This window comes from Peromyscus maniculatus, chromosome 11, assembly GCF_049852395.1.
Source record: "Peromyscus maniculatus bairdii isolate BWxNUB_F1_BW_parent chromosome 11, HU_Pman_BW_mat_3.1, whole genome shotgun sequence".
Lineage (NCBI taxonomy): Eukaryota > Metazoa > Chordata > Mammalia > Rodentia > Cricetidae > Peromyscus > Peromyscus maniculatus.
This window is the reverse complement of record NC_134862.1, coordinates 86,725,390-86,748,941: the sequence shown is the minus strand read 5'-3', so window position 1 is coordinate 86,748,941 and position 23,552 is coordinate 86,725,390. Positions and strand designations below refer to the sequence as shown.

The 23,552-nt window shown below is 41.5% G+C and overlaps 1 protein-coding gene across 4 annotated transcripts in view; it reads right to left on the bottom strand.

Annotated features, from left to right (window-relative positions):
• The window catches only part of Desi2 (desumoylating isopeptidase 2), a 56,664-nt gene extending 35,249 nt beyond the window's left edge, over nt 1-21,415 (bottom strand). Inside the window, exon 1 of one of the 4 annotated variants that reach the window (XM_076548040.1) lies at nt 21,229-21,415. In XM_076548040.1, the coding sequence (XP_076404155.1) occupies nt 21,229-21,384 (156 nt within the window). In that variant the 5' untranslated portion in view covers nt 21,385-21,415. Of the gene's footprint in view, nt 1-19,807; nt 20,317-20,625; nt 21,028-21,228 lie in introns of those variants that run through there. The other 3 variants (XM_006974211.4, XM_042258693.2, XM_042258691.2) reach the window with 3 other exon arrangements.
• Nucleotides 21,416-23,552: the final 2,137 nt, after the last annotated feature.

Below are 23,552 nucleotides of genomic sequence, written 5' to 3'. Positions count from 1 at the left end.
AAGATTATAGACTATTATTTTTCAGTACACTAGAAAAGGCCGGTGTGTGTGTAAACAAGTAGATCAGTTCTAGTTATCTGCCAATTGTGAATTCTTAACAATTTTCATGATTCTTTCAGACCTGATGTCAAATTACCAAGGGTGGTGACTCACTAAATTGAAGAGCAAACAATGTTAGAGTTAATCTGACTCTACTTTAAGACTCCTACAAGATTTATTTATATTCTGGAGAAGTACAGGGTTGAGTACAAGGTCTCTTGAAATAAGACTGTATTTTATAGGTTGTTTATATTTGTGAGGGCCATGAGAGAGCTAGAGAACCAAATCTCATTTTGGTACAAGATCTTTACTTCCTAATGTCCAGGGAAAAGGTAAGCATACGGACAAGAGCCATTGATGTACATTTTACCTCCTCTGATACCATTTAGTCTTATTTATTCACTCACATCTAGAAAACTAAGCATCCCACAGTATTAACAAAAGGAAAGGAAACAACAGGAAAGATATGTAGAAAGGCAATAATATACATTATTACTTTGGGTTCAATTTTGCTTCAATACAAAAACTGGCTTAAATACTTCTATTTATTATTTTAAACTACTGTATAATCAAATGAATTGAGTTATTGCTCTTCATCTGACAGAGACCTTTCATGAAACTTCACTTTAGTCAATGACTTGCCTTATCAATTTAATAAATCCTGATGCTTCCAGTTTGAGATCGACAATGACAAATGCTGTTTCCCTGGTCTGGAACCCGAAACACTTAATTCAGCCACTTAGGACTTGGAACCACCTTCTGTACACAACAGTGTTAGGCAATGTGAGTAAGTGTCAAGTATGGCTGTTTTTCTCCAAATCTAGAGCAAGTGTTTACATAAGATGTTGAGTGGAATGTTTGACTTGCTTCCCCCCAAAAAAGAGTGCTCAGTAAATAGGAAGTATTTCATTTACTGAATTAAAAGCCTCAAATAAACCATGAATAATTTAAACTGCAGGCTAATTAATCACACCATAGTACTGTCTCCTACTAACTGTCCTTGGTGATCAAAGCATTATTTTACAAAGTTATTATATAAAATCATTTCATTATATTATTTATATAGCAGTCAGTACTTAAAAGTCTTGAAGTTTAAAATTATTATATTCTTAATTATAAAGGATTAGCTAGCAACTTTTTTTGTAGTATTTTAAGTTTTTGAAAAAGTTCTATAAAATTTTTTTCTGATTTTGAGAATATATCTTAAACTGAAGATGACTAGTCATTAATGAATTCCTGAATTGTTTCACTGGGTTACACCAGCATTGTAAATAAACACCACATAGTAGTATTCATTGAGGACATGTGATAAGGTCCTTCCTAAATATGTGGTTTTAGTTACATGTGTACATAGGGATTATTGTATAAAATATATTACTTAGTTGATTCTAGATAAATTTGAGAAACACTGTTCCAGAAGAGACTTCTAAATTGTACCTCAGTTTAAACTTTATTTTACATTGGTTGTGTTGTTTTGAGATAGGGTCTCAACTCTGTAGCCAGTCTAGCTCAGAATGTAGTAAAGGTTGGCTTCGAATTCATGGGTGAGCCATAGCCTCTCGAGAATTGACTGCAGTATGAGCCACCATATCTAGCTTTAAATGCATACCTACCTGCAGAGTTATAAAAAAAAAAGGCAACTTTGATTCAAGAAAATATATGCTAACAACTGTGCTAGACAGTGAGACAGGAAGATGAATTTGATCTCTGACCATAAGAACTCATTAAGAATGCAAATCAGGCCCAGCAAGGGTGGCACATGCCTATAATCCCAGCACTTGGGAGGCAGAGGCAAGAGGATCTCTGTGAGTTCAAGGCCAGTCTGGTCTACAAAGCAAGTAGCCAGGGCTACAGAGAAATGCTGTCTCAAAAAAAAAAAAAAAAAAAAAACAAAAAGAATGTAAATCAGTTACAATTTGGTGTTAACAGAAGCATAAAAGAACAATTTTTTTGAGTGGTCTTTCTAAAGTGTATCTTCACTTACTCTGTCTATGTGAAATATGTAAATTATAAACCAGGTGGTGGTGGTGGTGGTGCATGCCTTTAACCCCAGCACTCAGGAGGCAGAGGCAGGTGGATCTCTGAGTTTGATGTCAGCCTGGTCTAGAGTTCCAGGACAGCCAGGGATACCCAGAGAAATCCTGTGTAGCCATAGCTGGCCTGGAGCTTGATATGTAGAAACCCCCATTTCAAAAAACAACCAACCAAAAAGAAAGAGAAAAAGAAAAGAGAGAGAGAGAGAGAGAGAGAGAGAGAGAGAGAGAGAGAGAGAGAGAGAGAGAGAGAGAGAGAGAGAGAAATGGAAACTATTGTTAGGGAAATGAGTGGCTGTCAATACAGACCACAGTTGCTAGCCTTCTGTCACACAACTTTACTTCCTAATAACTATCTTTATTGGCCCTAATTTTTCTATATGATCATGAAATGTGTTTAACAACTTCAGAATAAGGAGGAGGTTAATTTATCACTTCTCCTAAAACATGAAATTATGGTGCCCCTTCAGGTACTACCACAAATAGAAAAACAGAAACTGCTATGGCCTTCTATTGCCTGAACATCACACAATGTGCTTGCTCACTTTGCCATGAACTCAGTACAGAGAAACACTATTTTAAATATTGTATCTAAATTCCAATTTGAAAAGCAGGCAAAACCAAGAAGATATCTTTATGCAAACTAGAATTTCAAATGACACGAACCACACAACTTCCACACAATTCAGCCACACCAAGAGCTGCTAGAGGCAATAAACATGCTAGATCCTTCTTAATAGTTCTTGCACACTGTTGGACAAGCTAGAAATTCTAATTACTTTTTGGTATTATGAACTTTTCTCATGCTAAGTTCCTCTTCCTTTAAAAAATATTTATTATCATGTGTATGATGTGTAAGGGTGTACATGGAAAACAGTGCATGTGGAGACATGGAAGTCAGTTCTCTTCTTCTATGGGCTCTGGAGATTGAACTCAGGTTACCATGTGCATAGCACATTTAAGTGCATAGCAAGCACTTTTACTGATGTCTTAGAAACTGGTTTCTATTGCTGTGAAAAGACACCATGACCATGGCAACTTAAAAAAAATTATTTATTTATTCCTATTTTATGTGCATTGGTGCTTGCCTGCATGTATGTCTGTGTGACGGTGTCAGATTCCCTGGAACTGGAGTTACAGACAGTTGTAAACTGCCGTGTGGGTGTTGGGAATTGAACCCAGGTCCTTTGGAAGAGCAGCTAGTTCCCTTTACCACTGAGCCATCTCTCTAGCTCCAGCAGCAACTCTTTTTTTTTTTTTTTTTTGGTTTTTCGAGACAGGGTTTCTCTGTGTAGCTTTGCGCCTTTTCTGGAACTCGCTCTGTAGATCAGGCTGGCCTCGAACTCACAGAGATCCACCTGGCTCTGCCTCCTGAGTGCTGGGATTAAAGGCGCGCGCCACCACTGCCGGCTCCAGCAGCAACTCCTATAAAGGAAAACATTTAATTGAGGCTGGCTTACAGTTTCAGAGTCCATTATCATAATGGCAGGAAGTATGGCATCGTGCAAGCAGACATGGTGCTGGAGACATAGCTGGAAGTTCTGTATCAGATTGGCAGACAGCAGAGAGTGAACATCACACTAGACCTGGCTTGAGCATCTGAGACCTCAAAGCCCATCCTCTAGTGATGAACTTCTTCCAGCAAAAGCCACACCTACTCCAACAAGGTCACACGTCTTAACAGTGCCACTTCTTATGAGACTATTGGGGGTTATTTTCTTTCAAACCACCACATTTACTGAACTATTTTACTCACTGAACAAATTTGCTAATCATCTTCTTTTTAAACAACTTCTACAACACTGAGAGCATTATAATACTTAATTAACCCTAATTTTGTACATGTATTACGGAGACTTTGAAGCTAGTGTCCAACAAAACAATCATGCTTTTAGTACTTTAATTCGGTTAGCACTGTTTTTTCCCTATAGCGTAACATTTCTTTAAATAAAGTGAGGAAAGTTGAACTGCACTTTAAGGTTTTTGTCGTCTCCCCCCCCCCAAGGCAGTACTAGAGATTGAACATAGGGCTTCATGTTCTGGGCAAATGCTTTATCACTGAGCTACAGATAAACTACAGTTACTAAGTAACTGCTAAAGCAGGTAAATGGTGGCTCACTTAGCTTACACAGTCCTGCAAATGATAACACTACTAATAACAGTCACCAGTTTCTAATGCTTATTGGGTACCAGTTATCATTCTAAGCATTTTAATTGACTCATGATCCTTGCAATAACTCCATGATATGGACACTGCTATGATTCCCATTTTAGAGGAACACAGCCACAGAAGCTGACTTCCCCAAGGCTACACTACCATAAAACCTAAGGATAGAAACCATGTTCCCGCCAGGCGGTGGTGGCACACGCCTTTAATCCCAGCACTCGGGAGGCAGAGGCAGGTGGATCTCTGTGAGTTCGAGGCCAGCCTGGGCTACCAAGTGAGCTCCAGGAAAGGCGCAAAGCTACACAGAGAAACCCTGTCTTGAAAAAAACCAAAGAGTTGCCATGGTCATGGTGTCTTTTCACAGCAATAGAACCCCTAACTAAGACACTTTCCTGTTGTGAGAAGCTTGAAATCTATGCTGTTGCATTACTGTTTGGTACTCACAAATAAAAAACATGTCAGTTCTCGTTGTTATTGGTCTTAGCAATACAGAGACAGCAGGAAAATGACAGTGAATTAGAAGCCAGGCTAGGGTATACAGCAAGACCCTACCTAGAAAAGGAGAAACACTTTTATAAATAAAAGTAATAAAATTCTGGAGAAGTTGATTTTAAAAGACCAATCTCCAGAGCTAGAGAGATGACTCTGCTGTTAAGAGCCATGGTACCGCTCTTTCAGAGGACCACATTTCAGTTCCCAACACCGACACTGGGCAGTTCACAACCACCTAGAACTCCAGCTCCAGGGGATCTGATGCCCTCATTTAACCTCCATGGATCCCTGCATGCACATGGCACACATTCCTCTCTCCTCCCTCTCTCTTCTCTTCTCTTCTCTTCTCTTCTCTTCTCTTCTCTTCTCTCTCTCTCTCTCTCTCTCTCTCTCTCTCTCTCTCTCTCTCTCTCTCTGACACACACACACACACACAAACACACACACACACTTAAAAATAAAATAAATCTTTTTGAAAAAGGAGAAAATCTCCATCTTGAGATTGTGGTACAATGCAGTGGGTGATATATAAAGGTCATGGTAAATTCCTCTGCACTTCAATGGCTCTGCACTGGAAAAACATTTTAGTAGATATACTTGTTAGCTGGAATGATGTAGTACAGGGAGGAAAGTGATGAAACAGAGTGACAACTATTCTGAGGGAAACGTGCTCACACTGGCAGGCTAGAAGAGAGTGGCTCTAACGCAACACGGTCAGAAGTCTGACCACGGCATGGGCAGTCGTCACTCCATGCAACAGGAGGAAAGGGGGCAATAATAGGCCAGTGGTGGTGGAAAGAGGAGAAAACTCTTCCATTTTTTAAAATGCACACTTCAGTGACATAAGCTGTGAAGTCATCTTGGAAAGTGAGCTGAGAATAAGGAGTAGGAGAGAGGGTATGAAATACTGTGGCTGTCTTGGAGACTGGAAAAGTCGATTGACCAGAGGAATAAGGAAGCACTGCCAGATAGCATTTAAGGGCTCTTTGGGGATATGTGGTCACAATTTCTAAGTGAGATCAGTCAAAGTGGTTATGTGTTTTCCTCTAACCACATTCAGCTGCTGAGGTGTGGAGTAGATAGAGTTGTTTGAATTGGAGCAGCTAGAAGTGTGGCAGAGTGACTAATGGAAGGAAGACTGTGGAATCTAACCCCAGACTATGGGGGAGTATGAATGATTAAGGAACTAGCTCATGAGACTGTGGAGACCAGTAAATCAAGACCTAGGGCAGCAACACTAACTTCAACCATGGCCTAGCCAGGCTGACTACATTAACTATCACAGAAAAACAGTTTAGGATATATAGTATTATCATTTTTTATTTTATCGTCATTGTTATTATTGGTTACTGTCCATTCATGAGTTATTATTATTGGTTACTGTCCATCCATGAGTTATTATTATTATTGGTTACTGTCCATCCATGAGTTATTATTATTATTGGTTACTGTCCATTCATGAGTTATTAATATTATTGGTTACTGTCCATCCATGAGTTATTATTATTATTGGTTACTGTACATTCATGAGTTATTATTATTATTGGTTACTGTCCATCCATGAGTTACAGGGAAGGAGTGTGAAAGTAGGACAACAGAGAAACACAGTGTTTTCCTTTTTTCAGTGCAAGGGATGGAATCAAGGCCTGGCACATGTTGGCCAAACGCCCTAAGCCAGTGGTTCTCAACCTGTGGATCACAACTCCTTTGGGGGTTGCATATCAGACATTTATATTATAATTTATAACAGTAGCAAAATTACAATTATGAAGTAGCAATGAAAATAATGTTGTGGTTGGGGGTCACCACACCATGAGGACCTGCATTAAAGGGTCGCGGCACTAGGAAGGTGAGAACCACTGCTAAAGCCACTCCAGCCTTATGGGGAGAAAACACGCTGGATGAGAATATAGTTTAAGTGTTAAGAGTGCTTAACATCTGTGTTCTACACTTACATTGTAGGCAGGTTTTTCTCCTCTCTCTCTTTCACTTTCCTTCCCCTTTCTTTGATTTCCTTTCTTTTTGTTATTTGCTTTACTTTAACTTAAAGAGGTACCACGTGGCTTCCTTTCTCCTTATAATGGCTGGTAAACAAAAACCCTTAAATGTTAGCTCTTTTAATAGGAATAATCAAGGTCTTATATCTACCAATTATCTCCCTCCTCAAATTATTAAACGTTATTACACTTAAAATTTCATTTTTTACAAACGTCTTCAGTTAGCTTTGGCCAAGTTAATATGGGAAGTATGGATTATTTCATAAATGGTTTGAAACACGTGGTCCCTACTTGGGACCAAACATACAGATTATTTCTACAATTTTTTTTTTGTGAGGATGTTCTACTCTCATTTCTGTGGCTGTGACAAATACCCTGACATGAAGCAACTTAATAGAGGAAAGGGTTTATTTGGCTTCCAATCCCAGGTTACTGTTCATCATGGCAGGAAGTCAAGCTCATCTACAGTCAAGAACAGAGAGAAACAAATGGGTCCCTTGCTTGCTCTCATCTAGCTTTATCTTATATAGTTAAGGACCACCAGAAGAGGGAATGGTGCACCTACAACTGTATCTTCCCAATTCAACTGACAAACAAGATAATCCCCACAGACGTGCCCACAAGACAATCTCATCTAGAAAATTAATTCCTAGTTAAGGCTCTCTTCTTGGGTGACTCCAGGTTATGGTGAGCTAAACAATTTTAATTAAAACATCAAATTAAAATAAAAAAAAAAGCTGAGCATGGTGGCACATGCCTTTAATTCTAGCACTTGGGAGGCAGAGGCAGGCAGATCTCTGAGTTTGAAGACAGCCTGATCTACATAGTGATTTCAAGAATAGCTAGGGCTATGTAGAGACTCTGCCTCAAAACAAACAAACAGTTGCTGTCCTGTGGATGACACGAAGCTATGTAGAGAGACTCTGGCCCAAAATGAATAAATAAATGAATAAATAACTCTCCTATGGAGGACATGAAGCTGAAAAGTCATTGCTGTGGAATAATCCTTCTGTACACTGTAAATATGTATTGTTCTCATTAGTTAATACAAAGCTGACAGGCCCGTAGCCTGACAGGAAATATAGGTGGGACAGCCAGACAGAGGACTCTGGGAAGAGGAAGGGTTGAGTCAGAGGAGACACCAGCCAGCCAGCTGCCAAGGACATGTAGAAAATGAAATAACATTCCATGAGTCACGTGGCAGAGCGTAAAATAGAATATGGGTTAATTTAAACCTAAGAGTTAGCTAATAATAAGACTGAGCTATTGGCTGAGCATTTATAAGTAATATTAAGCCTCTGAGTAGTTAGTTGGGACTGGGTGGTTGGTACAGGAAAACTCCAACTACAGGTCATAAAAGACCAACAGGGGGAAAAAAAAGACCAACAGATTTTAAATTTTCAATAAGGCAAATGACACTATAACTGCAACTGATAAAACTTATTAGGGGATTTTACTATTATTTCATATCATTTGTGATGGCTGTTCTTGGTTATCTACTTGACTACATCTAAAACTGACTAAAACCCAAATGGCTGGGCACATGTGTGAAGGGATTTTTCTTAATTAAATCATTAGAAGTGGGAAGACCCACTTCTAATCTGGATCTTTGAAGTGGAAAGACATACCTTTAATCCAGATTTTTTGAGGCAGGAAGATCCACCTTCAATCTGGACCATACCATTTGCTGGCAGCCTATACAAAGGACATGGAAGGAAGCTTGCTCTCTCCCTAGCAAGTCCATTCCTTCCCTGGCATTAGAGCCTATTTCTTTGGGATTCTGGATTATACTGAAGACCAGTTGAGACACCCAGTCTCGTGGACTGAACAACTACTAGATTCTTGGATTTCCTGTTGGTGGACAGTAATTGTTGGACTAGTTGGACCACAGATTGTAGTCATTCTAATAAATCCCACATATATGCAGATACATATATATGTATATATATTCTATAAATTATGCACCTCTAGAAACCCCTAACACAGCATGTCTGTTTTATCTTCATCCCCCACCTTTTGCTTTCTTTCTTATGTAGCATAGCTATGTTTTGTTTTCTCTCCTTGACCATGTCTGTTAGCTTCCAAAATAGTATGTGTGTGTGTGTGTGTGTGTGTTTGTGTGTGTATTTATAAAAGATTTATTTATTTATTATGTATACAGTGCTCTGCCTGCATTTCTGCCTCCTGCAGGTCAGAAGAGGGCACCAGATCTCATTACAGATGGTTGTAAGCCACCATGAGGTTGCTGGGAACCGAACTCAGGACCTCTGGAAGAGGAGTCAGTGCTGTTAATCTCTGAGCCATCTCTCCAGCCCAAAATAGTTATATTTTAATGAAAAAATTTACACCTATATTCAAGTATAATTTTTCCAATACCAGCAAGATTCACTTCTATCTACTGACTAATCTCTGCATAGCTGCTCAATACTTTTTATCTTTTCTCTAACCCAAGTAATTAATATAACTTGAGAATTTAGTCAGGCCATGAAAAAGCATAAGATTAGCTTGACTTTTGTTTCTTGTAGTAACTTTTTCTTGCCTTTATAAACCATTTTAATTTTAGTTTAAGGTAGACCAGGCTTTGACTGAATTTCCTGACTTATTTTTGCCCAGCACTCAAGCCTTTTTAACTTTAACTCACTACTCAAGTGTTCCGTTTTTTAAACAGCTCTTCACCAGCTACCACTGTCCTTCTGTTAGGCAAAGGTGCTTTCTCCTATCTGTAGAGTCTACCCCAATCTGACTGCTTCTCTTTGGTACTGCTTGGTTTATTTTCAAAGATCTTCACGAGTCTACTTGAGAACATAAGTCAGAAATATTCCTAAAATCTATTTCTTGCTATATATTTACTTAGAGGCAGCATGTGACTCGACCTAGGGTCTTGTACTTGCTCTCCTTTTGGAACACTTTCTCTAGATAACCACAGTGTACACCTCTCGATCACTCTATTTGAAACTCTAGTATAAATTACAATACACCACCCTGACTTTACTGTCCCTTTGTTTCTGATTTGTTTTCTTCCTTAGCACTTACTGCTATTCAATATGTTATGCATTTTGCTTATTTAGTTTTATTCTAAGATGGCTCAGATATAGGAGCTGGGCATTTACTTATTACATTTTTTGTATGAATTTTCTGGATAAAAATTTAAAAGAAAAAAATCCCTACTTTTATCAATAAGGAGGAAAAAGATTGATAACTATATAGGCTTTCTGGGCATATATTAAAAAATAATTAAAAGCTAGGATTCAGGGATCTCGACAGTTGTTTTTGCAGTATTACTAATCATAGCCAAAAGTAGAAGTAATCATCAACAGGTGACTAGAAAAACAAACTGAGGTACATAAGTACAGTGACTGCTATTCAGCCTTCAAGGGGAAATGCTCACACATAAATGGACAGACACTGAGGAGGGCGTGCTGAGTAACATAAGGTAGAGACCAAAGGGCAAACCTTACAGGACGTGTTCAGTCAAAACAACAGGGCAGAAAGCACAACAGATGGTTTCTGTTTTACAGGATGAAAAGGTTCTGGAGGTTGACTGGGAAATGATGGGAGAACACTTAATATTACTAACTTCACACAGTTAAAATGTTTAAGATGGTAAATTTTACACTGTATTTTAATACAAAAAATCTGTAAGACTGCTTTTCAAAGATCAAAAAATACTTCTAGAAAAAAAAAATAAAGCCAAGAAAACTTAGGTGTAATAATGAAGGGAAACTGGTCCAGCCAGATATTAATATGAAATTGCAATAATAAAATAATATGGTAATGAAATTAGAATTAATAATTGTGTGTTGGTAAAAACTCAGTTTTGTAATGATAACACTGTAATTTAGCAAGGAAAGACCATTCTGGGGGAGTTTAGAGGAACAGGATTATCATGCTGCTTAGTTTTTATTGTTAACCTAATCTACAACCTAGAGTCACCTGGGAAGAGGGAACCTCAACTGAAAAATTGCCTTGATCATATTGGCCTGTGGGTATGTCTGGAGTATTATCTTGACTGCTAACTGATGTTGAGAGGCCCGCCCACTGTGGGAGGTACTACCGGGAGGCAGGTCTGTATAAGAAAGGCAGCTTAGCTGCTCATGGGCCACAGAGTGGGCCAATAAGTGGTCTTCCTCCACAATTTCTGCCCTGACTTCCTTCAATGATGGACTGTGACCTGGAAGTGGAAGCCAAACAAACCCTTTCTTCCCCTAAGTTGCTTCTGGTCAGAGTGTTGTCTTACAGCAACAGAAAAGTAGCGAATACAAATGCCAAGAGAAAAGCAAACTGCAGGAGGCCCAGAGACCCTCCTGAGATTTGGGTTAGAAGCCATAGTATTGTAGCCTGGAAAGGATTTAGCTGCACTACCTCTGTCCTGAAAATGAAGGTGATTCCAAAGTGGTTGACGACTAGGTTGTTTGGCAGGGATTTCAGGCAGCACAACACCCAGGCGTTGGCCTGCTTACTACTACTCATTCCTCTTAGATGTGTAGCTAGCGAAGAGCAGGAAAGTGTGAGCAAGGTGCCCACCGGCAAGAAAAGGATTGTCAGTTTAAAGATACAGAAAAGGGCCAGGAAGACGGATGGCTATGTGGTAAATGTGCTTGCGGAAATCTGAGTTTGGTCCATAACCCATGTAAAGATGAAAGGGGAGAACTGACTCCACAAGTTGTCCTCTGACCTCCACGTGTGCCATGGCATGATCCCATGACAGCCCCCCATCATGCAACACACATATAATAAAAATAAAGATGCAGAAAAGGCACGTGTGAAGACAGCAGCTGCAGTTGTTAGAGCCTAGTGCCTTTAAAGAGAAACCTTGTACTCTGTAATGACATAACAGGAAAGTTGTCCCTGATTATAACAACAACAATAAACCTCTGCCTATTGAAGACTATTGTGAAAAATGCAAATTCGATAGAAGAGAGCCTGAGCTGAGAATGAGGAAGAGGTTCCCTGATCAAAATCAAGAAAATAACTGCCTAAGAAAGTATGTTCTCAGGCTGAACTGCTAAGGTACATGGAGGCCACAGCTGTGGTAAAGGGGACCAGATTACATCTAAAACTGGCAGCAGAACTTGGCATCATTATTTAAACAGTACTAATTTTGCAGGCATGCAAAAATAAGAAAGTATCATGAGGCTAGCTAGCATCATGGTTCCAGAAAGCCACTGAGGCCTGGCAATTGTCTGGCAGGGTTGGAGTCTCTGCAAGGTGGCCCTGAGATGACACAGTATAAAAGCTGTGAAGGTGGAGTCACTTAAAACAGAGATCCCCAGGACAATAGGATGCCCACCAAAGAAAGCTACAGGTACTGAGTTTAGCTGGCCCGAGAGAAAAGTCATACAAGCTGCAGGCAGAACTGGAGGGAAGGGACTACTCAAGGGCTGTTAAAACCCAGATTATTTTAGTTACTTCTCTATTGTGATAAAACACCATGACCAAGGCAATTTATAGAAGAAAGTGTTTACTTTGGGCTTATGGTTCCAGGGGGATAAGACTCCATGTCCATCACAGTGGAGAAGGGTGGCAGCAGGCAGGCATGGTGACAGGAGCTGCTGAGAACTCACATCTTGAACCTTAAGCTGGAAACAGAAAGCAAACTGGAAATGACATGTGGCTTTTCTAACTTTAAAGCTTGCACCAGGTGACATACTTCCTCCCGCAAAACCACCTTCTAATCCTACCCGAACAGTGCCATAAACTGGGAACCAAGTATTCAAATGCCTAAGATTATGGAGGGGCATCTATCCTTGAAACCACCATATTCCACACCCTGGGCCCCTATAGGCTCATAGCCATATCACAATGCAAAGATATTTAGTCAAACTTTGAAAGTCCCCATAGTCGTTTAGTCTCAACACTGCTTAAAAGTCTAGTCTCATCTCAGACTCCAGGCAATCTCTTAATTGTAAAATCAGAAAGCAAATTACATACTTTCAAAAATACAAGGGCACAGAATATACATCACTATTCCAAAAGGGAGGAATCATGACCTAATGAGAAATACTGAACCAAAGGAAGACCAACCGAAACCCAGCAGGACGAACTCCAAACCCTGTAGCTCCATCCATGCCTGATGTCAAAGGGCTTAGATAGATCACTTTGCCCTTCCAGATTTGCTGCTTGTAATATGGTTTTCTCTCTTGGGATGGTTCCATTCCCTATATACAGCTCTAAGAAGAGATGTCCATGGCTCTGGCCACTCCAAAATCTTGGATCTCCAACACAACACAACTTCACTTCTACAGCTTCAAACAATGGTCTTTACGGAAAAATACCCTTGCCACATACTGCCTGGCCTCACTGACTCTTGAAACTGTGGAGGAAGATTCCAGTATCCTTTCACTTATCCTTCATGACTCGAAAGACAGAACCACATGGACGACACTGCCAAGTATGGCATCGGTTTGGGACAGATACTTTGTCCCTTAAAACACAGAAGCTTTTGTTTATCCTTTCTAGGAGCAGAAAACTGCTTACACATTTTCCTTTTACAAGTTAGTACCCCTCCCTTCATTTCAGTGCAGATCAGGGATTAATCTCCTTATCTCTTTCATCACAAACAAAAACATTAAGTCTCCCTGGTTTTTTTCCTCCCTTTTCAAAAACTATGTTTTGTATTTCTTTTTACCCAGTTGTTCTTTTTCACTGTAGATTTGCTTAAGAGTAATTACTATTACCTACACGACAAAGTCAATATTAGGCTATCTTGAATTCTTCTCTGCCAAAGAAATTAGTCCATTACTTTTAAATTTAGCCACAGGTAAGTTCTTAGGACATGGGCAGAAAGTAGCCACATCTCCCCCCTTCCCCCCCAAAATAGCACAGGAATGGTTTCTAACCCAGTTGTTAACATTGTTCCCTTCTGAAACCTCTTGAGCTGGGCCTCCACAGTCTGCATAGCTCTCTGCACTACCTTCCAGGCTCCTACTAAGATGACCTGGTAAGCCTTGCTTACAAGCATTCTATGCTTATCTAGTTCAATATCCTGAAGTCTTCCATATTCCACCCAGACCCCATATGGTCAAGTTCTTCACAGCACTAGCCTACCCCCTGGTACCAAATTCTGTTCTGTATTAGATACTTTTCTACTGCTGTGATAGAATATACTATGACCAAGGCAATTTACAGAAAGAAGTGTTTATTTGGGCTTATGGTTCTAGAAGAATAAGAATCTATCACCATCACAGGGGGAAGCTTGGCAGCAGGCAGGAAGAGCTGAAAGTTTATATCTTGAACTATAAGCAGCTAGCAAACTCAAACTGCCCTGAGTTTTAAAACTCTTGAAGCCCACCTCCACTGACATACTTCTTCCAACTAGACCACACCTCCTACACCTTCCCAAAGAACATCATCAACTGGGGACCAAAATATGGGGGGCAGGCATCTCAATCAAACCACTATACATATGATGCCACTAAGATCTCCAGACACCAAACAGAGCTTCAGGGCTGGGTGTTTAGTTTCAGTCTTCCTTTAGCCTGATCTTTCCTTGCTGTGTTCCCATTCTTTCCTTTTGGAAAGGGATTTTTCTACTCTGTACCACTGTTCATTGGAAGTATATAATTTGGTCTTTTATTTTGTGGGGGTTCACAGAATACTCAAGAGTCTCAGAAGAGACTTTGGAATTTTTTGTTTTGTTTTGTTTTAGACAGCGTTTCTCTGTGTAACAATAGCCTTAACTATCCTGTAACTCAATCTGTAGACCTCACAGAGATCTGCCAGCCTCTGCCTTCCAAGAGCTGATATTAAAGGCAGGCACTACCACGCCAGGCCCAAGACTTTAGAATTTTTAACAGTATTGGAACTGTTAAAACTATGGGACATATGAAATTGGAATGAATGCATTTTGCATTAAGGTGGGTATGGGCCTATGGGGTCCAGAAGCAGAAAGTTATGACTTAAAAATATGTTTGGGTATCATGTTGACAAAAGGTAGACTTGTGTATTAGTTAATCTTGATTATCATCTTGACAGTATTTAGAAACAGCTAGGAGACACACCTCTGGGCACATTTTCTAGGGCATTTTGAGAGGGGCTGAACTGAGGAAAGACTCTCTCTGAAGTGGGCAGAATCATTTCCTGGGCCGAGCTCCAGGACCAAATCAAAGAAGAAAGCAAGTGGAGCACAGTATTCATCACTCTCTACTTTCTGACAATGAAGTGTGACCAGACACTCACATATTTGCCACTATGCCAGGGGCTGTACCTTCAAACAGTGAACCAAAATAAATCCTTCTCTCAAATTGCTTGTTAGGAATCTTACTACTGCAATGAGAAAAGGAACTAACACAACATCCTACACCTTTGGTCACTAATATGCTCATATCTAATTGACATCTGAGTATTTCCCTATCATAAAAGATTTCTACACTTAATTGTTTTGTATGCTTCAAATTTTCTGTTTTAGTTCCTAGGTGAACAGTTACTCTATGCAAAGTCTAGGAACTGCTAAGAGGGAACACTGACTATTGGTGGAAGGGTTATAATTACATCTTTACTGATGGTGTGGTAAGTGGAATGACTCCCCCAAATAACCACAACCTAATGCCTAGAATCTGTCAATATATAATACGGCAGAAGACTATAGATGTAATTAAGTCTTTAAAAGAGTTAAGTGACTGAAATATCTGCATGGGTTCCCATTCAGTGAGATGAGCCTTTAAAAGACATACCAACTTAAAGAGGGAAGGCCCAGGAGACAAAGGCATGAAGATCAGGAATTCAGGGCAAGCATAGTCACCATAAGATTCTGTCTCAAAATCAACCAACTAACCGCAACAACCAAACAACAAAATTACATACATGCAGGTAAAACACACAAAGAAAAATCAATTAATCTAATTTGAAGAATTTAAGAACATTCAAAAAGTCGGGGACAGCAAGGTGGCTCAGGTGAGTAGTGCTTGCCTTGCCAGCATGAGGAGCTGAGTTCAATCTCCCATACTCATGTTCTGGGAAAAAAACAACAATGACCAAAAACAAAAGCCACCGGGCATGGCAGCAGCACATATCTTTAATCCTAGCACTTCTGAGGCAGAGGCAGGAGGATCTCTGTGAGTTCCAGGCCAGCCTGGTCTACATAGTAAGCTCCAGGATAGCCAACGCTACATAGTGAGAGACTGTCTTACCCACCCCCACCCCCTAAAAAAGCCAAGCACAATAGTTTTTGGGTTCTTTTTTTGTTTTGTTTTTAAAATATTTATTCATTTTTGTGTGCACCAGTGTTTTGTTTACATGTATGGGTGTGTGAGGGTGTTAGATCTCCTGCAAGTGAAGTCACAGTTGTGAGCTGCCATGTGCGTGCTGGGAATTGAGCCTGGATCCTCCAGAAGAGCAACCAGTGCTCTTAACAGATAAGCCATCTTTCTAGCCCCAAGCATTTGTAATATCTGTATAGGACAGGTAGAAACAGGTGGATCCCTGGGGCTCACTAGCCAATTAGCCAACTGGATGAGTTCTAGGCCAGTTAGATAGCCATCAAAGAAAAAAAAAGGTGGCCAGCACCCAAGGAACACTCGAAGTTGTTTGACTTCCAAATGTGCATGCATATGGACACACAATTCAGAAAGTCAAATGTGTGACAGACACCTTAATTACATTCCAAGCTAGTACCTACAACCTGCCTACAAAGGCTAGAAAGCCAGGGATCCACTTATTCAGGTTCAGCATAGTTACATGAGCCAATTCTGAGCAATCTCTGGAGGTTAAGAGGGTAGCTCTGTTAAAGTAAGGATATGGGTAGAACCCTCCCCACATCCCACGACATCTTACTTCCACATTCTGTTATATGATGACACCAAATTAGTGCCATGGCAGTAACTGTGCAACTCTGAGGACACAAAGACAAATGCCAGCAAGCTGAGCACAGAGAGTAGGGAGGCTGCAAAATCTTAATGACATGACTGTGCTGCCGAACTATCTCAGGGGCTTTTTAATCTCTGGATTTAAGACATTATCGTTCCGATTTAAGCTGCTGATTGTCAAGTTGTTATTTCACACAGATCAACCAAAACTAAGAGGTGGGCCAGGCCAGGTGACCGACGGAAGGGTTTATAATAAAGAGGGATTTAGGTTTACTTCCAAGTTTTTGATCTGAGATACTGAGTAGAGTGTTGGCTATTAAAAGTGGCAGAGGTGGGCTTTGGGGGATGGGGTATATAGAGGGAGAGGCACAGAAAGGAGGGACGAAGTCTGCGGCTAGACATGTGTGTTCAGACTGTATGGAGCTGGTTAGGTGAGGAGTATACTTAGTATATGATACATGAGCACATGGACGTCATTTACAAAGCTGAGTCAAATCTACAGATGTAGAAAGGAAAGTCAGATCTTATCATACACGTTAACTTCATATTCTCTTGGAGAAGTCGGAGAAGCAGGACAAAACAATGCAGTCCAGATAAAAATGCCCTAACCGGGAGAGTTCTAGGACGCTTCTTTCCTATTTTCTGTTGTTGTTTTGTTTGATTTTTTTTTTTTTTTTTTTTTTTTTTTTTATCCAGACAGGGTTTCTCTGTGTAGTCCTGGCTGTCCTGGAATTCACTCTGCAGACCAGGCTAGCCTCAAACTCAGAGATCCACCTGCTTCTGCCTCCAAAAGCTAGGATTAAAGGTGTATGCTACCACCACCCAGTTTCTTTCCTATTTTTTAAAAGACTCTGAAAATACATAGGCACTATTTTTAAAAAGGAAGAAACTTGCTTCTCGCATGGATTGGTATATATAAACACTTGCATATTTAAATTTTTAAGAAATTCATTAGTAGCTAAGATAGCCTGACATATGCAAATTCTGGATCTATGAAAAATAAAGACTATGTTAAAGTAACTATGACAGAGATTTATTCTAGTAATTGCAAGAAATCTAAATCATTCAACTTTCTATACATACAGGTAAATTAGGAATATATGAACAATCCATTCCCAAGTTTCAGAGAATTACTCCTGGCCATATTTTATTGGTAGTAGGTTGCCCCAAAGTATACAGAGAACTATAATCACCAAAAAGAAAGTAGTAATTCAGCACAATCTTTTGAAGACTCTCTTAGTTCTCCACAGAAAGGAGGGTAACACAGACAGCCGTGCTCATTCTTTACATGTACATGGTAGGTGTACAAGAGGAATGGTCTATAGCCATCTAATCCAGTGAACAGGAAAACACAGTCATAGCGGAAGCAGGTGACAAAGACACAAGGATACGTGACAATTGATCAATGATTCCAACAGGAAAAACCAATGGTTGAGTATGGACCAGTTCATGTACCAGGCTCATAAACAAAAGCAATTATCATCAAAGGCATCTACAAAGAACAGAAATTATAACCAAAGATAAAAGGAATTTACCCTGGGCATCAAGCAAAAAACATCAAAAAAGGAAAACAGATTTCAGAAAATGGGTGGAACAGAGAAAAATGTCTACCTTAATCCCCTTGGCTTTGTTCTAAAGACTATGATCACATCGTTCCCCTTGAGGTAAACAAGTATCTTCCCCTGGCTCACAGAGTCCTCCCAATCCTTCACTCACTCTACTATCAAGTTATGAGAGAGGTTTCAGTTGTGTTCTTTCATGCATCCTACCTTCCAGGTTAACTGGACCAGTTCAAAGTTCCCAGTCCAGCCTGAGCTTCCCGATTCTTATCCTTCTTCATGCTGACTGATCTCTGCCCTTGAAGATCCTACCAGTGCTTCTAGTTCAACCCCTTTTCTCTTTCAGCATTTCCTAATCCTACAACCACTAAAGAGTCTCCTTTGGGTCCTCTCCTGCTCTTATTAAAATAATGCTGTTCTGCTCTAAATTACAACTCTTCTTGTGTCTTCCTTATGATATCTCAAATTCCTTAAAGCAGAGAGGTAAAGATCCTATCTGTGGTTTCTACAGGGTCAAAATTAAATAAGTAATGGTAAGTTTTTGAATTAGTGATATCAGCATTCACAGACCAAAAGCCCTCAAAAGAACTTACAAGGGCAAGTTTCTTAAACATTTTTATTCAAATGCTTTTCTTCCTCTTGATGAAATAAAGCAATATGTAAGAAATAATTATGGGATTCATTCAATAGAGACAATACTGAATCAAGATTGTCATCTGGAAATTCTAGATCCTGCCTTTAGTCACCTAGGAAGGTCACTTACTCTTTTTTTCTGTCTGCTTTTTCTACAACTATCTACTAGAATGACAGGGGAATATATTCTTTTTAAGTACTTCATATTTTAACATCATTTAAAACAATCTTCCCCTAACAAAACATGGTTTGAATAACCCTAGCCCTTACCACTTCGAAATTAGTAATGATTTTCCCTACTCACAAAACACATACTACATGTCATGTAATGCATTTTCAATTTAATCTAAAAAGCAAAACTTTATTTTACAGATTTCTTTTGGGTTCTGAAACCATGGTCACTGGTCACTGCATAATCCTAATTTATTAAAAATATAGATGATATCTCAATATATAGTCTCCAGAGTAAAACATTTCCAGAGGGTATGTTTATAAGTCTTCATCAATTAAAAAAAAAAAACAAAAACAAAAACCCAAAGTCTGGTGGGCAGGAGGCACTAAACTAATAAAAGGGTAATATTAAGTCTGAAGAAAGGATTCCCATGTAATGCAACACAGAGTTTAAACCCAAAGAATAATTTCTTAACCAGTAGTGTAGGCTGTTAGTCATATGCTCTTCTAGAATCTCTTGTTATTCAACTTTTTCTCTCATGATTCACTTTCCCTAGTCTGTTAACCCACCTCCTTTCATCTCCAGGCTTACACTGGAGCCTACTAGAAGCCTCACTTCTAGTTTCAGGTAGACCATATGCCCTGTCAACATCAACTCCAACATACGGCATGAGGAATCCCTGTCTATCAACAGTTCCCTGTTCATTTAAAAACTTAAAAACAATACGAAGAGCGAGCTTAGAGCTGTAAATCAGAGTCAAGACGCCCTACTGTTGAATTCCTCCTAAGTATTTTTAAGCCAACAGAAATAATGACAGAAATAATAAATTTTTCATGTGTCAATGCACATACAAGAAATGTCAGGCTTTTCAGGCGAAGGTAATAATCCTTTACAAAACAAAACAACAAGTACCCCAAGGCAAGGGAACAAACGCAAACTTGCATCTCACTGTGGCGGTCACTCTCTACACGGTGCTTCTTCCATGGGTATTGCAACTGCAAGCACCAGTCTTTGAACCCTAGTCTGTGTGCTTGCAGTTCTTCAAAGTTAGATGTCATAATAAACAAGGCTTCCCTTCCCTCTCTAGTGGTCACGTCATCCACCTGTTGCATCACCTGGAAAATGGTCTTCGGAATCTAGGAAAGGAGCACCTCTGTGATCTCTAAATAATTCAACGGGGCTATTTTCTAGATAAATTTTAGCTTCATTCATTTTAATGAGGCTGCCTTGCAGGCGAGGGTGTCTTGGCTCCCGTTCACCTTTGGGGAGACTCTAGCATCCGCTTCGCAGCTGTGACTTTCTAGACTTGAGGGGCTTGGGAGTTGGTGGAAGACTTGAGCATTTGGGGGCAGGCAAGGGGCGGCAGGAGCCGGAGCAGAGAGGGGAGCCGGGCAGCCCGGAGGCCGGGTGGCGGCGGGGAGGTCGCAAGGGCGACGGAAGCCTCCGCGGAGAGGGCACGGCTCACCCGCCCAGGGGTCGGGCCCACAGTCGGGGGGGTGGACGGGGGAGCCGAGGGCCCGGGGAAGGGAGGCTCCAGCCCCAGCCCTCCCGCGGGCGGACTTGGGCATCTCCAGGAGGCGCGCCGGCCAGTCTGGAGATTAGGAGACAGCGCGACCGTCCCCTCCCCCCACCCCGGAGAACTAAGCCGGAGGCGGGGACGCCAGGCAGGCAGGAGGCACCGGGCCGGGGTCCCGGGCCGGCGGGCTCGGGCCGCCAGGGGCCGCACTCACCATGTCGTACACGTTGAGCACCACTAACTGGTTAGCCCCCATCCTCCTCCCCGCGGCCGCCGCCTCGTCCTCCAGCCGCTCGGTCTCCGCGGGGCGGAGGCCGCTGCCACCCCCGCGGGCGCTTCGGGCAGGGCACGAGCCGGGCACTAAGAGTCCAGCCCGGCCCGCCGCAGCCGGGGCCGGAGCATCCGGCAGCCGGGGCCGCTCCCGGGAGCCGCTGACAGAAGCCTGGGCGAGCACCGGGCCAGACCGGTGGAGAGCCCGCTCCGGCTCAGGCGCCTCCCCTCGGCCGCAGACACGTGGGGGAAGGCGGAGCCTGGGCGGGGGGCGGGCTCCAGGCACCCCGGAGGCGGGGCTCGCCCCGCGCCAGGGCTGAGCCCGCCTGCGCGCTAACTCTCTTAGGCGCCGCACCTCGAGACCTAAAATGGCGGCAGGCTGGGCGCCTCTTCACCCCGAAGGCTCGAGGTCGCGGAAAGACTCCAGTTCCCAGGATGCAGTGCGAAAAGGCCCCGTTTCCTATTGGGCGTACGGGCAGCCTGACTACATCTCCCAGCATGCTCTAGGATTTCCCCCCGCCCCCCCCCCCCCCCGCCGCAACCTCACGTTTCCCTGGGAGACTACAGCTCCCAGCGTGCCGTTTTCGGGATCTGTCCGCGGAACCTTGACGGTTCGTCCTTGGCGGGCGGAGAAGTCGGATCCCTTTCTATCGTTCAGCGCTGTTTCTGGCGCTGGTAGCGCGAGACGTGAATCTAACGGCATGTGAAGAAGTGAAGATTAAGTTTTCCAAAGCCATTCTTTCTTTTTTTCTTTTTCTTTTTTTTTGCAAAGTGTAGGAGTGAGGAAATAAAGGAAGTAAGGTTACTGTTGAAAGGTAGGGTGTAACAAACACCCAGCTTACCTTCAATATGGAATTCACATTTCGTGTGAGTATCCTGCTCACGTGGGAAGAGTGGAGCAACTCATAGATTAGCTCAGTTTTAGGACACAGAAAGCGTTTGTGCACCCATTCAACAAATGTGTGTGTGTGTGTGTGTGTGTGTGTGTGACTGCCATATGCCATGCAGTGTGGTATACGGAGGAATGCCAGATCCTGAGTTTCCAGTTTATGATTGAAATTGGACAGACAGACAGAAAGACAGAAAGGCAGGTGCCCAAGGAAGCCATAAGAGGGCTTTGATGCAGTTGTTAAGTTGCTTGACCCGGGTGCTGGGAACCAAACTCAGGTCCTAAGAGCTCCACTAAGCAAATGCTCTTAGTGGGTGATCCATTGCTCCAGACCCTGAGGTTGGATTTTATTTTTTAATATTTTTATTTTTTATTTTTTGGTTTTTTTCGAGACAGGGTTTCTCTGTGTAGCTTTGGCACCTTTCCTGGAACTCACTTTGTAGCCCAGGCTGGCCTCGAACTCACAGAGATCCTCCTGCCTTGGTCTCCCGAGTGCTGGGATTAAAGAGGTGCGCCACCACCGCCCAGAGGTTGGATTTTAAATGAAGACTTGGTAGGGTTTGGGCCAAAGAGTGACAAGAGTGTGTGCATAAGTCTTTTTAAAAGATTGCTTGAATTTCTGTGTGGGATTTTAAGAGGCAAAGAAAATGGAAACATGACGGTTAATATGGTAGACTGTAAAAGTAGCGTCTCAAATTATAAATAACCTTTGATGTTTCTCTCTACTGACTCTAGCAAGCCTTGACTTGCTTTGGTCAACGAGACATTAACAGATGTAATGCAAGAGAGTTGAAAAGCACTTGGGTTTGAGGCTTGGCTTCCTCCTGACCTTGGGAGTCTAGCATTATCTGAACAAGGTTGGACACTGAATTTGGTGCCGGCGCTTGTGGGTGGTTTCAAGAACAGGTTCCAGACTTTTGACAGAGATTTGGGTAGATAGTACGCTATTTAATAATATATGAAACTTTGGAGCGAGAAGCAGGTTGGGAAGAGGATAATCGAGTTATTGTTAGGTCATGTTGTATTTTAAGTGCCTTTTACAGGCACTTGAGAAATGGAGTAGGGGCTGAAGAGATGGCTCAGAGGTTAAGAGCAAAACTCTGCTCTTCCAGAGGTCCTGAGTTCAATTCCCAGCACCCACATGATGGCTCACAACCATCTTAATGAGATCTGGTGCCCTCTTCTGTATACATAATAAATAAGTAAATAAATAAATAAATAAAAAGAGAAATGGAGTAGGCATTTGCATAAATGAAATGGAGTCATAACCATTAAACTGACTAAAATAGACATTTAAGGAGAATTTAAAGCCTAGAGACTGGTTGGATAGCCTAGTATTCTACTTAATAGTTCCTTGGCTGTGACAACACTGGCCAGAAGCAACTTAGGAGAAGAAAGGGTTTGTGGGTCACACAGTCCATCACTGAGGGAAGTCGAGGTAGGACAGGAACTTAAAGCCGACACCTTGGAGGAACACTGCTTGCTGGCTCATTCACAGGCTTATGCTTGTTTAGCTTTTTCACACAGCTCAAGAACCTGCCCAGGGAATAGTACTGCACACAGTGGGCAGGGCCCTCTTATATCAATCAATTAAGGCAACTAAGACAATGCCCACAGGCCAATCTGGTTAAGGTGATCCTTTCATTGGAACTCCTTTCTCATATGGCTCTAGGCTATGTCAAGTTAAAAGTTGAAGCACTAGGAAGCATAGAAAAAGGTGCAGTTGGAAAGAAGTATTAAATGAGGAGGGGAAATGGGAGGACAGGATGAAGGAAGGAATATCGAGAAGGACATCTACCGTTAATGGCCTTTTGAAAAGCCATATGGACATTTACTATTGTAGAAGCTTCCTAAAATATGTACACATGTGAAAGGAATTTAAATAGTCACCATAAAATGAGAGAGAGAATGCCCCAACTAGATATCTTAAGCCACCAAGTAAAACCTCCAATGCCCAAAATGGCTTACATCTTGTTACATTG